The following is a 16,735-nucleotide window of genomic DNA, read 5'->3' on the forward strand; positions in this document are numbered from 1 at the left end:
TTTAGGCAAAGCGTTTTGCCTTGGCTTCAACCATGATTAAAGTGGAAAGACAATAACATCACACCAAAGGATTATTTGCTCCCAAACAAATAAAGGCTTTATTATCATGAAAGGCTTTCAAATTTTTTCAGAATCCATAAGTATATTAAATTTCATTCAGATAAAACCCATTACTTTCTCCCTGACAGAACCTGAATATACATTTTTTTAGACCATTAGCTAGGCCAGTGACCTCTACCTGTCACAGCAGCCTGGGTGCCCAGGTAGCACACTCAATCTGGTTACGCTAAGAAGCAGCCCTCCATCTCCTACACCAAACCAGCTGTGGCATTTCAACCACTGGACTCCAGAGTGATGCCCACAGCCTTGCAATTGTGCCCATCGAGTAACTGATCCCTACCTCATCCCAGGTAGAGATCAGATACAGATGACAGAAGGATCTTGGGGCTGCAAGTCATTGTTCTCTGTTTGCAATTTTTTTTCAAATACAAAATATTATCTCTTTAATAGTTGAGACGAGAATTAAAGAGTAAAATCAAAATGTAACTCAAAGCATCAATGTTTATAAATTCAGAGTGCTGGCCCTGACTTCCTCCACTAACAGGTACCCCAGGGTCTGACAACAGGTAGATGAACCTCAGCCCAGGGGTCACTTACAGAATACTTACAGAGGATCTTCTCTGTGCCATGCCTGTGGCCAAGGACACTGTGAAAATGCACTTGAAGACCTGACCTCACAGACTGTGTGGTCTAATGAGGGCGTTTCCCACCCCACACACATCCCTCCCCCTCCCCCCACCGCGCCCCCGAAGTGAGCAGAGGTCACTCTACCTGGATGTCAAACCACTTTGATCTGAAGATGAAGGTGTAAATCCTGCTGGGACTCTGTCCATCATCCTGCCCTTCCCCCCACTGTGTAGTAAACTCCTTGAGGGAGCCTTTTGAGGTACATAGTTGGCTAAATCATCCCCGATTTGTGTCTGTAATTGTACGCATCACCACTACCCCAGAGCGCAGATGCTCACTTCCATAGCAAACAAGGCTCATAACAGGTCTCCAAGCTAACATTTACACCCTAACCTCAACCTCTTGCTAGCTCCTTTCCTATCTCATCATCTCTTGAGAAGTCAGAGGGTATTAAGTACCTGTGGGCGAATCTTCGTTCACTACTGCCCGGAACACCATCCATCACCCATCTTTCACGGGGAATAATTTGTACTCTGAGGGAGGATAAAAGTTGGGGTTCACAATATACTGTTAATAAGTGATGATTTCAGCAGAAGCCTGGAATCTCAGCATCTCTGAGACCAAGGCAGGAAGACAACAAGTTCAAAACCAGTCTGGGCTACAAAGTGAGGCTCCATGGCAAATCAAAATCAAAACCAAACAACAACGACAACGACACAGTAATCATGAGCTCTCTGTTTCCTCCACCTGACAGTGGTAATGACCAGCACTTGTCTGCTCCCTCCCATTTACTCCTCAAGCATTTCCTACAAGGTATTTACGACAAGTGCCACTTTTCAACCGAATGAATGGAGGCAGGAGAGAGGAGCCATTTGTCAAAGCAGAAGATATGGAGAGTGGGAAGGGGGTGTTGGGGGATAGGGATCTTTTAAGGTCTGCCAAAATTGGGAGCCAGGTCCCTTGAAACACCTATGACAACAGCAAACACCAAATTAAACATGGTCTTCTCTTTGCGACTTTCTCTTTCGCTCCTATCCCTGGTCCCTGTTGGTCACTCCATCCTGAGTGCCCACGGCACTGCACAGGATGCCGGTTTTTCACATTACATTGGGATTTCTTTCATCAATCTCTCATGTTCCTCTCCACTAGGAAGCAGTGTCCTTGGAGACAGGAGTTGTCACTCCATCCCTGGGAGCCTCCACAGGCATCCTATGTCATGTGAAAGACCACATATTGCAGTGTAAGTTCTGCTGAGTTGAATGAGGAGAAAATGTGGCCATGGAGAAGAAAAACTAGGGGCCAAGGTCAGATCCTGCCTGCTGCCGCCTTCCCCCCATCTTTCAAATAAAGCCCTGGGCTCTCCTGGCTTCAAATGACGTTTAGAAGGTAAGAACACACGCAGGAAGAGGCTTCAGGAAGCGGGTTTTCTCTGTAATTCCTATTTTTAAAGAAATGGTGCTTGAGGATTTTTTTTTTTTTTTGATCATAAAAAGAAAGTGAAGTTATTTCAGAAAAAAAGAAATGAAACTCAAGAAATCTGCAATTCCTGAGTGCACCGAACTCGGGAAATGCTGAATGGGGTTAGTGCCTGGGTCTGGCCTCTGGGAGGCCATGGGGTCTGCTGAGAACTGGACTTCTCCTTCCCAGACCTCAGCCCCCTGATGACTTCCCTGCTGTCCTGTTCCTACCGCCCTTCCTACGCACTGAGTCACTGAACATGATTGTTTATTGGAGAAAGCCCTGGTGGATGCCACTTAAAGACAAATGGGTGCCCTGGATGAATCTGACAACAAGTCTAGAAAGGTGGGTTTGATTGTGAAGGGCCACTTGACAGAATTAATTCCTTCAAGTAACTCAAGAAGAGCTGTGTCCTAGTGGGGACAACAGGGACCTGAGGCTCATGCCTCTTTCATTACAGTGGTTCCAGTGGTCTGTTCTTTCTCCATGGGGAGTCATCCTTAGGGGATAAGCCATTAGCAAGTAGTTCTTATGGGCTCCTTAATAGTGTGGGAGAGGATTGCTATAAAGGCCGGGGAGTTTGGTGCCACCTCTTTCTCTGTTTTCTAGCTTGGTATATGGCCACTTGCTGTGGCATCCGGTATCACCAGAGCCCTTAGATCTTCATGTAATGAGTGAAAGAAGAGAGGGGCTGGGCTCTAGAGTCTCCACCATATGGACAGTTTAAACCTTTGCTATTTTATAACTAGCCTGCTTTAGGTACTTTGTTATAGTAATGCAAAGCTGACAGACACACCCTGCATCTTAATGTTCACTGAACATCCCAACAAAGGGCCATGAAATCTTCTGATCCTGTCATCATGTCAAGTCAGGAAAAAGGACTTGAACATGAAAGATAACAACAACAACAACAACAACAACAACAAAGGACCAGCAAGATGGTTTAGTGCTTAATGGGGCTTGTGACCAAGTCTAACCATCTGGATCTCAGGAACACACAGTGGGAGAAATAGACACCTGCAAGTTGTTCTGTGACTGCATGATCATATGTATGTACACATACACACACAAGATATAAATAATGTAATTTAAAAGAAGAAGGAGGAAGAAGAAGAGGAAGAGGAGGAGGAAGAGGAGGAAGAGGAGGAGGAAGAGGAGGAGGAGGAGAAGGAGAACAATAACAACAACAACAACAACAACAACAACAACAACAACAGCATCAGCAACAGCATCAGCAACCACCACCACCCAGTTCTTGCTTCTCAAGGGCCTGCTATTTGTTAAGGCTGATGCTTTGCAAACAAAGGAACTAAGGGACCAAAGCCATTAAATGGGCTCCTCAGGCCTTGAGAGAACTATGGTATAGTTCCCCACTTGTCAGATCCCTTCAGAATCCACAGCTTGCTTCACTGCCCGTAGAAAACAATGCTGACTGAGATGGTGGTCAGCCAAGGCCAAGGGCAGACATTTTGTTCTAAAGACTGTCCCCAGTGCCGGGAAACAGCACAAGAGATTCTGCAGAGTCTTATCTTTAAGAACACACTTAAAGTCACTTGCCCCAAATCAGATTTGCATAGCTCCACTAACACAAGCCAAAAGGCACTGGGCTATTTGGAGATAATTTTGTTAAAACTTCAATGACATAATAGTGCATTTCCCAGCATTTGCTGAATGATTCCCACATTCTCTCTCTCTCTCTCTCTCTCTCTCTCTCTCTCTCTCTCTCTCTCTCTCTCTCTCTCTCTCTGTCTTCCTTTCCTGGTGCTGAAAGCTATGTCCTTACGTGGCCAGTGATGGTCCCACTGGGGTACCAGTTTGCCCAGGTCCGAAGCTGACCTGCTCTGCAGCACCCCAAGGTGAAGGTCCACACGTCAAGTGGGGAAAATCCTTGGTGGTAGTAATATGAGCCTCAGTTTACCAAACAGGGCATTGTCCCCACATAGGCTGCTCCATGGACAGACCAAGGAAGAGGCAAGCCAGTGAATCTCTTCCGAATTCCCATCTCTGAGGCTGATGTGGGACCAGAAGGATAATCCTGAGGATGAACCAGGCTCTTCTTCAACCTGTCAAAAAGAACCCTTTCACGGCGCTGGGGCAGAACTGCAGAATTTTATAGATGGAAGATCCTTAAAGGGAAGTCTGGAAGGAAGCAGGGCTTTTCTTACCTATTTTTAAACTCAGACCTTTTAGAAATCTCATTATCCTCTTGTCCTTTGGATTGGTTTGCTCTTTCCATTAAGTCACCCTCCCCACACCCCGAGGTTGGACTGAGCATCTGCTTCACTCGAAGTCCTTGACAGGAGAACAGGAACCCCAACCATATAAGGACACAGCTCCTTCCCCCGGGAGTCAAGGCTTGCTATGGAACACAGGTGGGAAAAAAAGAAAATCCCACTCCAGTGTGGAAATCATGCAATTGCAACATCTACAGGTCACCAAAGACGATGCCTAAGAAATGGAAGACCACAAGACAGAATAGGCAACGAGTCATACACACACCAAGAGTTTCCTGGCCTGCACCCTCTGAGAGCTCTCTGCCCTTTCCAAGCCACCCACCCAAAGGTGTCATAATATTCAAGTGCCAGATTCAGTTCTATGATGTCAACTTTTGATAAGTGACTTCTGTCCTATATGCAGTGATTTCCTTAAGAGTTGAAAGACTCTGTGTGTGTGTGTGTGTGTGTGTGTGTGTGTGCGCGCGCGCATGTGTACATGCATGTATATCCAAATATTCCCTAATATGCATTTATGAGCACTGTGCTCCAAGTATAGAACCTGTGCCCCTCCCCTACCAGCCTAGAGAGCAACCAAGCTCCCCGGAGTTAATGATGCCACCTTTGTTGTTACCAACCTGAAGTCAGGTCCCTTGCATAATTTTCAGTATTTTCTTACAACAAATTTCTTAATCCCTATAATGAACAAACATATACAAGCATAAACATTCCCATACCTACACATGAACACACACACATATACATACACATACACATACACACAGAGGGAACATTGTGTGGAGACACTGTGGGAAAGACAGATAGACATGGGGTTCCCAGAGGGTCCACTTAACTAGGCTTCCATCTTTCAGCATTGTGGAGGCCCAGACACTTCCTCATCCAAAAAGTTCTTTGGAGGAACTCTTTGGTGGAAGATTAAATATGGAAAGGACAAGCAGGGAGGCCATGTATGCTCTTAGGAGATGTAGCAATGGCAGCAAAGAGAGAGATGGTGGTCCCAGTCTTCAAGGACTGGATAGGCAGCTGGAGGGTGAAGGAGGAGTCAGTCTCCCCAGCACTTAAGAATCTCATCCCACCTCTGCCACCAAGCTGGCCTTCCCCCCTCCATACCTCCCAGCAAACAAAATAAAAATTTAAATAAACAAAAGGTTCTTCCTCCCACCCCTAGTTTAACTCTGAGATTTAATTACCAGAATTGAGGAGACTGTCTCTAATAATGTCTTAGCCATCCAAATCTACCCCCAAATTCTAAGCCCTTTTGGAGGTTTCTGAAAAGCCATCATATGGGCTATCTCACTTGTTCCCAGCAGAGGCAGAATAGCAGCTGTGAGTTCACAATGCTCATTAGGGACCTTTATGGTGGCTGGTGCCTAACATGTTCCTTTAGATACTAAAAGACTAAGTTGTGTTCAGCACACTGCTTAAGAGCTGGGATTCTTAAACGGTCATCGGAGTTTCAGGCTTTAGCTCCTCCACTACTAGCAAGCTGTGTGCTTACAGGCAAGTCACTCAACCTCTGTGAGCCTCAACTGTTGACTATACAACTGATGGAAGTCAAGTGGAGTACAAGAGGTCTGCCTGCCACATGAACATGTGCTTAATAAGTGACAAACAGTGTATGTGGAAGTCACATGCTACTCTCCATGACAATGGGCTGGAGGTAGGAGGGTGTGCCGCCAAGGGTCTTGCGGCTCTGAGCAGACAACCTGCAGTCCCCACTCAGCACCGCAAGAATGACTAGAATGTGAAGTTAGAGTTTACATGACACAGGTTTTCTGGAAATCCTGTTAGGTGAGGTAGTAGGGTGCGGTGACTTCCAGATTTCCCCCTTGGTTCTTTTTTAACAAACTGCTCTGAATGCCAGCTGCAGTTACCTTTATTTAATCACTCCACAGACTCCTCTGTGGAAAGCGGGGTAATTAGGCCCAAAATATATCACCCAGAGGCTTATTTTAACTAACCGAAATAAAAGCTAGATTCCAGTTTCAACAGAATTTTCAGATCGCTTTCCTTCCCAGAACTCCGGGCAGTGGGCATGTTCTCTGGTTGATTCTTGCTGTGGGGTGACAGTTCCCAGCATGGGTGAGAAAGGGGAGGGACCAGCCTTCTCTGGGATAATCAGGCCTGCAAGTTTGCCTTGATCTACACACCTAAGGCTGGACAGTGTCTCCTGAGGAAGGAGACCCTGGTGCTACTGCTGTGTGACTTTAGAGATGGTATTTGCACCCTCTGACTCACAGTATAAGGTCGAGCCTAGGACAGAATGTAACTCCCACTGCCTTAGAACTCAGGACAGGATTTACAAACCACAGGGTCAAATTTTCTTGTTGTATATGCTAACTAACATCTCTGAAAGGAACACTTGATGTCACAGTATGAGCGGCAGCATCTTCTCTGGCTATGGCCACAGAAAAATCAAGGTACAGCTTCTATATTGGATACAAACACAGCACATTTCACATAGAAACAGTTACTAGGTAAAATTCCTCAAGATTATTTCTTTTTTGCCATTCATCCAAATCTGCCTTCATAAAGGAAACAAAGAAAAGAATATTGACTATACAAACACTTAGACTAGGCCAGATGGAAATACCAGTAACTTCAGTCAATGTGAAATATTTATAAGTATCTTCAATATATCACTGTTGACCAGTTCACACTGTGACAGACATGACTAATCAATTCGGTTCGTCCCACTGAGTCAACACAGAGCTCCTGCAATCATTCTCATGACAGTATTTCAGGTAGACATCACCAGTCAACAAGAGCAGCCATGGGCAGCCCAGTCTGTTTTATGACCCTGACTCTGAAGCTAGGGAAACAACAAAATCCAAGGTTCAAAGATGTTAAGATGCTGCTATGTTTTGATAATTCTCTGTAGAGAGAGTGTGAAGCCCTTCTCCTGTCGCCCTGTCTCCCTTAATCAAATGTCACCTCTTCCCAACCAAGCCACCCTCTCTCACCATCAAAGTCTAGCTCCTTGGTAATTCAAGGGTTACAATAAACAATCTGTTATGTGTTTGATTAGAATCAGGCAGGAGAGAAGTGGAAATGCATCCAGCCTCCGGAGTCCCTGATTTTGGTTTTTATAGACTTTCCTTTGTCCGTTTGTCTTCTCTAACAATCCATTGTTCAGACAGGTGATTTACAGAAAATTGGGAGTGGCTGTCTCTAGCAAATGATGATTGCCTTGTGCTGAGCCAAAGGAGCCACTGTCTGCCCCATAAAAAGAGGCAAGCTGCAATCCCACCTGCCTCCCCAGCCAAGGTCTTATTTGGGATTTCAGAAGCACTAGACATGAATGGCAGGTGTCAAAAATATTGATTGTTTAATATTCCCAAGCAATGGAAACTAGCCAATAAAAATCATGTCTGGAAAATTAAAAATGATGGCTGGAATGGGGATGTTTTCTCCTTGTTGAATCTCAATTTGAAATTAAATTGGAGCCTTGGACATGAAGACTGGGACCCCTGACCCCTGAGCAATTACTTTCCACCACCATTTTCTTTACTTTGAAGGTCTTTCTATTCTTGGAATTGCTAGAAAGGCCCCTTTTGTGAAATTGGAGCTGTCCTAAGAGAGCCCCCTTTGGGTTTTCCTTCTATCTCCTATTGTTCCCCATTCAATTCTCTCTTCACTGTAGCTAAATCAGCAAATGGGAGTCACCAGGACTAAAGGCTAGCTTGCAACAGCACCTCTGCAAGGCTCTGGGACCAGACCAAGGAACAGAGAAATTAGGAACAAGACAGCCTTACATCACCCCCATCCTCTCTAACATGTCTCCAGTTGTTATTGAGGAAAGCACCCTTAGTTAAAAAGAAAAGACAATCTGGAGGCAGATGCACAGAAACTCCTCCCCTGCCTTCCAGGGACTGTTTCATTTATTCATTAGCTACATTATTTACTCAGTAAGTGTGTTCTGAATACTCACTCTTCACAAGGCATTCTGCTAAGGATAAAGGGGCAAGTGGAACATAGTCCCTTCCCTCAGGGCTCTTCTAATATAGGAGAGAAACAACTTCTGAGCCTCTTCTAAGGATAGCACAGGTTCTCACAAAATGCCAAAGAAATTAGTGAGTTCTCTGTAGGTCCATGCACTTGAGAACAGCGTTGATAGGATGTGTCTGGATGTGTCTCACAGCAATGGCATGAAGGTGTATTAACCACTGGGCAGAGAGGCGCAACCTCTCAAACATCATATGGCAATGCAGAGGAGAGAGGGTTAGCTCACAAACAAACAAACAAGACTAAAAACCAAAACAACAACCAAAGGGCAGATGACATGGAAAGGTCTCAGTAGGCCTGTTCTAAGTCCATTAAGATTGATAGAGTCTTCAGTCTTGTTTATGCAAGAATGTGAGGACCAGAGCCTTCAGACATGGCTTGTAGAATGAGGCATGGCACAGCCACTCTAAAACACAGTTGGACAATTTCTTAGGAAAAAACCTGTTGCTTCATCTATTCCACTATGAAATTTCTACTCAAGAGGAATTAACATATGTTCACACAAAACCCATGAACAAATACCATAGCAGCATAATCTATAGTAGCCTAAAGTTGAAGACAGTCCAAAAACCCACTAACTAGTACATGGATAAGAAAACATCATGTTCATACAATATTACCCAGCAATAAAAAGGGACAGAGCATGGCATGTCCCCAAATATGGATGGACTACAGAAAATGCTCAGGAAAGAAGTCAGGCATGAGAACTCAAACTCGTGTGGGTTTGCCTTATGAAGTCCCCCAAAGAGGCAAATGGGTACAGATAGTTGCTTAAGAATGGGGAAGGGATGGAGAGTGCCCATAAAATAACCCAGGGTAGGGAAGGGAAGGACCCAGGCTGAGTTACTGTGGTGGCCATACAACTGTACAAAAGTCCTAGAACTCATGAAAACTAGTCTGTTTGGTGATTACATGTTCTAGGGAGGGCAGCTTCCTAAAGGCGTGTGTCTATGCTGGACCTTAAAAGTTAGGCAGAAGGTCACTAGACTGGGAAGGCACAGGAAGGTATGGTAGACAATTGAAGATGCTCAGGTGGTGCAGAAATCCAGAGCACTGGGTATATGTGGGTAATACCCAGTCATATACCATTTTGGACATTTAGACAGAAAGTCAGATGAAAGACTGAAAGAAAGAGTAGTTGAGCCCATAGCAGACACTAGAAGTTAAGACTGATCTGAATGTGTTTATGAGCCATTTTATAGGCAGTGGGGAAACCACTGAGCAATGGAGAGTAGGGGAATGCCCTGGCAAAGAATACCAGACAGCAAGAGGAATAAGTATTAGAAAGTCCAGTCATTAGGGCAGAGGATCCAAGAGCAGACCCATAAAAGAGGCAGGAATGAATGAGAATCACTCCTCCATCACTTGCTGGAGTTGATAATGCAGATGGACAGAGACTCATTGGACCAGATAGGAAGGGAAATAACAATAGACACCACTTACTTAGTGCTTTCTACAGTTCATACCCTGTTCTAAAGAACTGCTACTCTCAAGGAAAAGCAGGGAGTTAAGAGCCTGCTATATACAGAATGAGCCAAATGGATTGATGATCACCTTCAGACTCATTCCAAAGAAAAGGAATAAAGATTAGGAAGGTCATAAAATGCTTATCTAAGGTGCGCTCCGGGAGCCACACATAGGAGGCCTCTAACTCAGTAAGAAATGGTGGTACTTCAGCTCTGGAAGGGTGGTAAGTGAGAAAAATGACAAACTGTTTGCAAGGCTGAGCAGCCCAGGGAAGTAGAAGATCCTGGCATTGCAGCACTCTGTGGGACAAATCTTCATCTGCCTGTCTGTCTGTCTGTTCATCCATCATCTATCAGTCACCCATCTATCTATCTATCTATCTATCTATCTATCTATCTATCTATCTATCTATCTATCTACCTATCATGTATCTATCATCTACCTTTTTATCATGTATCTACCCATCTATCATCTATCTATCTATCTATCTATCTATCTATCTATCTATCTATCTATCTATCTATCTACCTATCTATCTATCTGTCATCTATCTATCTTTGCATGATGGAGGATGGGATCCTGGACCCCACACATATCAGGCTCATTCCCAGCCCATCCTTGCTTCTTTAGATGCATATAACACATGGTGAGTAAGTAAACAGGCTTAGAGAGTAAATAAACAGGCCTAGACAGGAGTAGACAGAGACAAATCCATGGAGGACTGTTGCACTCATACTCCCTTTTGGGACCGCAGTCTCGCCAGCCACCACTAGAATATATGTGATAATCTGGGCTCTGGGTCTATGAGGTAGGCTGTCATTAGATAACCTCAACCATGATTCTTACTACACCACAGTAAAGCAGAGATGCCAGTGTGCTTTTGGAAAGCTGAGTCCAGTTGTCAGAAAATCATACAATCTGTCAGTACTTAAATGTTAGGAAATTTCATGTACAGCATATCTTAATTAAAACTTTTCATTTAATATACTTTGATAATGCTTTTCCCTCTTCCAATCCTTTCCAGATTCTCCACACCTCTCAATTTCATGTGCTCTCTCTCTCTCTTAAGAAAAGAAAGAGGATCAAAACATACATACATACATACATACATACATACATACATACATACATACAAACAAACAAATAGAAATGCTAAAACAAGACAGAACAAAGCCACTTCCCCGCATCTCTCTCCACAAACTTAGAGTTTGTTTTGTGTTTGCCAACAGCCTGGGCAATGTGCTGCAAGGAAATGAGAGACTGAAGCTCTCATCCCAAATGAGATGGCCTCATCAAACCCCTACCCTCAAGGTTCAGGGATCTGAATATCTGTGTAGAAGAGGAGATAGAAAGACTGGAGAAGCCAGAGGTGGTAGAGGACTGCAAGAAAACAGTGTCCTCTGGATGAAACAAGACCGGTACTCATATGAACTCATGGAGATTGTGGCAGCACAGGATCAGGCCAGCCAAATCTCAGCACTGAAATGGAAAAGTAGACATCAAATTCCACTCCAATCCAGGAAAATACGCGTAATTGATCATCTGCTCGGAAAGGGAAAATCAGTTTTCTCCAGTGGAAAGTCACTGGGTATATCAACCACACTGCAAGGCAGGCCCCCTGCCCAAGAGTAGTTAACCATCACAAACAGTACAGGATGATTTTTGTCATATCTCAGGGAAGTCAGAATTTTGTTAACTATCATGATTCTATCAAACATGGCAGCAGTCAATCTGAGCTGAATAGCACCGGCATTTACACACCAGCATCTCAGCTTGGTGCACTTCACTCATTCATTCATTCATTCATTCATTCATTCATCATCCATCCATCCATCCATCCACCCACTCATTCATCCACATCTTTTATTCAGAATTTATAGAATATCTACTATGTTAAGTGCTGTTGTGGGACTCAAAATCACAGCAAGGATTTTTTTTTTTTAAAATCACTTCTCTGGGCTCCCATCCTCACAATGAGAACAAGACAATAATCAAATAAAGCCCAGAGGAGACCTGCTGAGAAAGACAAAGAAACATGTTCTAGCTTTTGAAGCAGGTGGAGGGACCCCAGTGCTGCAGTCTGGCACCAGGATCAGGAAGCCTCTCTGATTAGGTGATTCCTGGACCAGTCTGATTACAATGAGAGAACCGGCTTTGCAGACACCACATAGAATTCTGTTTATATGTGGCAGGAGCACATAAAGAAATGACCAGAGGTCAGGGCGTCCCCAGAGCTGACAGCAGTTTGAAAATAGCATGGCTGGGTTAGGCCCTTATTTAGGCAAGATGGGGAGAGATCACACTGTTGGTGATTTGTTGTTTGTTCCTTTTTTTTTTTTTTTTTTTTTGGTTTGAGAGGGAAGACATTCACACATAGAACAGCAATCTTTCCCGCTTCGGAATAGAGTGTTTATGCAGAAAAAAAATGACCCTCAAATTAGCACTGACCTGGGTATGCCAGAATGCAGTAAAGGAACTGCTGACATGACCACTCCATGGTTTGTTTGAGGGGAAGGTTTTGTTGTAGGTAAGAGAGAGAAGATATCCAGAGGTATCTGGAAGAGTCCAAAGCAGAGAAAAAGAGAAGCCAAGGGACCAGACCTCCTCTGAGGGAGGAGGCAGGCAGAGCAGCTGTGGGGAGGAGAGGATCTTTGTCATTATAAAGAGTATCTGAAGGAGGGAGGCTGGGATGCTAGGGCAGGGGTTTGAAATGTAGAGCAAGTACTTGTGGGTGGAGACTGAGGGCTCCTGAGTCCAGCATGGGCTTTGATTTGGAACCAAGGGAGGATGTCCTTGGAGTCCTGTATCCTTTTGGCCAGAGGGGAGGGCAATGATTCCGTTTGGCCTATAAGAAGCAGTTTCATAATTCCTAACCACCAGAAATCCTTGTATAGACCTTGTGTCTGGATATATGGACTGCCTGGTGGACTGCCTAAGACCTAACACAGGCAGAGTTCACACCATCAAGTCACTTAGAATACCAAAGCCTTAGAGCCCCGAACCTAAGCAACACTTAAATAAGGCCAAGCAAAATGGTGGACAAGGATCTGCACCGCTCTACCTTATTCTCTTAAACCCACTCCCCTCTGTTTATTAGTGACATACCACTCCTGCTGGTATATCTCCACTTTGATAGACTGTAAGTCATACTTTCTTTTGAGAACTTGAGCTGGTGTTCATGTCTTCTTAACTCAGATGGGAGAAAAGCACAGTCCTTTATGCTACAAACTAAGCAATGACCAGTGTTGGCATTCAACAAAGGCCTCCCAAAAAGAAGAGTTTAAGGTTATTTGACAAGGAAGAAGGATTTACTCACAATCAAAGCGTGATCTCGGCCCATCGTGATGACTGTCCGGTTCACTGTGCGAAGCAGCTGGACCATGATCTCTTGGATGTGGTCATAAGTGAAGGCCTACAATGCATTGAGAGACAACACTTAAAATTCATACACTGGACCAGATCACTCTTCCAAAGACACAGATAGTAGTGACCAGATATACATCATGTGCCCTACAGATTATCTGGTTCCATCAAGCCCAGACAGACATCAGTCTTTCTCTGGACATGTGTCCTCCACCCTCCATTCCTATGTCTTCCCAAGGCTCAAGGGTAGGAGGGACAGGAAAGCGGTCTCCTGACTTTGTTATTTCTACAAATTTTTCCCTGACTCATCACTTCTTATAGTTGGTATCACATAAATATGCCATTCCTAGTTATAGCACTAAATGGCTACAGTACTTACTAACCACCTGGTACTAAGCTAAGCACCTCACCTATTTTCTCATCAAGATAAGCAACATTAGGATTGCCACTATTCAAACGACCAGACAGAAGCCCAGAAAAGTGATGTAACTTATCTGGGGGTTACCCAGCAAGGAAGTCAGGGGGAGGAATTAAATCTAACAGTCTGTCTCTCAAGTCTGCCTCCCTTTCACACTCCCAGGAGCAACAAGGACAAGGTTACAGACGAGTTACTGCTGAGGCTTCATTAGCCTTGCCCATCTGTCAAGATGAATATAGTCTCTGTTTTCAATTGGACAACTTCTAGCTCCTTCTGTGACTTCTGATCTTTCCTCTCTTAGAATATCTTCAATGCTATGTATTCATTACTCTCTTATCTTTTCTTCGTTCCCTTTACAATCGCATCCGATTTATATAATGGCCTCCACTCAGCATACTATTCCCCAGGACTACATTCCTTGCCTTACCAAGATAGATATTAAAAGTATCCTTTTCCCCTAGACCTCCTGACCCTGGTTTCATTTAAACACCCATTCCTTTTTAGTCTAAAGAATGTCAATTAGATTGTTCAGGAAGTTTGGTATTTAAAGCGTAAAACTGTGACATTCCATCCCATTTTCTCTGAGAGTCCACACTGTGGAGACTGTCTAGGGGAGTGTTACGAGATTAGGTGGACTTGACTTTGGACTCCACCTCTCCTAATCTGAGCTGGGTGACCTTGAGCAAATCGTTTTTCCTCTGTGTTGTAGCTTCCGTGTGTATGAATGTGGCCGACATCAAAACTTGAGTTACTGATTTGAGGCATCAACTAGGGACCAAGATAAAGGCCTTCTGTCCACAGAGTCCCAGAGTGTCCACCTACATCGGGAGCTGAGTGGTCCTGCACCTTAGCATTTCCCTGGTCTGCATCAGCATCCCGGCCAGGCTTGTGGATTCCCTGCACGTACCAGAAAGTGCAGTCTGAGGCAATGCATAATATAAACCCTGGCTGATATGGAAATGTCACCCAAAGAATGTATAGCTTATATGCAAATGGAAAACTTTCAAGATGATAAACCTGTGCTAAGCTGTAAAAGTGTGGCCACAAATCAGCCGCTCTTAATTGCTCCCTGCCCGGCAAGTGGAGGTTAACCCAAAAGAAGTGTCTTCCAGTCCCAAACTAAACGGTGGCTTGTAATTGAAATGACAAAATCAGTCTTCCCATTATGGCCAGGGCAAAGAAATTAATCCACCCAACCTAAACACATTGCAAATTGCAGTGATATTTTTTTCTTTTAATAATCATAGACTATGATATCTGGAAGGGACTCTAATTGTTCTTTCCTGCATAAGGCCAGTAAGAAGAGGAAGAGAAATGGAGGTGGGTATGTTGGGGTGGGGCCAACCCATCGCCTTGATTCATCCTAACCCCTTGGTATTTTGAAGTATGGTAGAGTATTCCACGACAACTGGTCTGTCTTATCACCTCTCGGGCAAGTTTCAGTGAGAGACCCCAGACCTGGTACTGAATCACAATCTGAATCCAGCTGTCGGAACCTTGTGCCCTTTGTTCATTCTTTCCATCTGTCTTTTGAAACTAACTGGGAAATCCTCCTGCAGTGTAAATGTTCTTGATGCTACTCTCTCCTTCAGGTAAAGACCCCCCCTTTTAAGAGGGGGAATCCTCTCAGATCAGAGCAGGCAGAAAGCGCACAGCACCTAGTCAGTACTTTGTAAGACTGCTCTGTTTTCCTTGGGTCCTAAGGTGAGTTATATTTATGACAAATGTGTAAGAAAGAAAACCACCTCAAAACTTGAAAAGAAAGCAAAATAAGGATTACATGACATTTAATAGAACAATTCTGAGAAAATCAACTGAGGGGCCTCTCTTGGGAAATGCAGTCCTGACAGACTGTCCATAGCTGATTAGACACCAAAAGTTTATATCTCTGCAGAGCTAGAGAATTCCACAGGGGTGAGAGGCCACCGTGTGAAAGAGCATTTGGTGTTGGTTCACTGCTTTGGAAAAGGATCTGGCTTTATTAGTCTGTGCTAAACACCACCTGTCTGAGACCTGATGACAATTTTCTCTCTACTCTCTCACAAAAGATCAGGGCTTATATAATTTTCCTAAAGATTTATTTTATTTTTATTTACGTGTGTCTCTGTGGATGTCAGTGCTGGTGCCCTGGAAGGCAGAAGAGGGTGCCAGATCCCCAGGAGCTGTAGTCATAGGTGGTCATGAGTCACCCTACCTAGTATGGATGCTTGGAACTGAACCTGAGTCCTCCAAGAAAGAAGGGAGTGCTCTTAGCCACAGAGTCATCTCTCCAGGCACCAAGGTTTATACACTTCTAGGAACCTCATTTCTTTGCCTTGTTTCCCATTTCATCAGTGAAGTAAAACCTTGACACATGTCAGGTTGTAATTGGATAACCTGATTTTTTTTAATGCGTTGAGAATTCTATCTTGACACAAGAGATGTTGAACACTTACAGTAGATAGGTATATAGAATGTTGTCAATTTTTATTAAAATTATAAACGTATATAGTTTTTAGAATTTCCAAAAAGTTTATTTAAAAGAAAACTACAAAATCCTGGGTCTCTCCTCCATCCCAGAATCTTTAATCCTCCAGTTTCTAGAGCTGGGACTCTGGTGTTTATGAGCGTGTCATCTATGACAGGGTTACACCGTTCCATTTCAAAACAGTTTTTTCCACCCACTTGGTGACTATATAAACCGAGGACACGACTGCTCCAGTGTATTGTTGAGGGGGAGGTTTTTATTGTAGGTATGAGGGAGAGCGCAGCCAGAGGCATGTGGAAGAGTCCAGAGGAGGGAGAAATAGAAGTGAACTGAACATGGCCAGCAGACTGGATCAGGCCATGACTGGGGATGAGAGAGAGTGAAAGGAAGACAAAGAGAGAGGGGCTGAGGGGAGGAGGATGAAGCAGTAGGGACCAAGACATCGAGCACATGGCTGAAAACATGTCAGGGTTGTCAGGGAATGAGAAGCTGAGGGAAGGGAAGCCACTGAGCTGGAGAAGCTCATGGTAGGGAGTAGGGTGGAAAGCTCTGAGAAGTCTATGCTAACATGGACTCTGAAGCAGGTATTTGGGATGCTGGGAGAGCCTGGAGGCCGGCAAGCATGTGCTTGGTATG

At 44.2% G+C, this 16,735-nt stretch overlaps 1 protein-coding gene across 3 annotated transcripts in view; it reads right to left on the bottom strand.

The window, feature by feature from the left end:
* Dock2 (dedicator of cyto-kinesis 2) overlaps positions 1 to 16,735 on the bottom strand; it is a 557,091-nt gene that overhangs the window by 198,293 nt on the left and 342,063 nt on the right. For all 3 annotated transcript variants that reach the window (NM_033374.3, XM_017314861.2, XM_017314862.2), the window contains one exon: positions 13,168 to 13,263. In NM_033374.3, the coding sequence (NP_203538.2) occupies positions 13,168 to 13,263 (96 nt within the window). The remainder of the gene's footprint in view (positions 1 to 13,167; positions 13,264 to 16,735) is intronic.

The sequence above is a fragment of the Mus musculus genome, chromosome 11 (genome assembly GCF_000001635.26).
Source record: "Mus musculus strain C57BL/6J chromosome 11, GRCm38.p6 C57BL/6J".
Classification (NCBI taxonomy): Eukaryota; Metazoa; Chordata; class Mammalia; order Rodentia; family Muridae; genus Mus; species Mus musculus.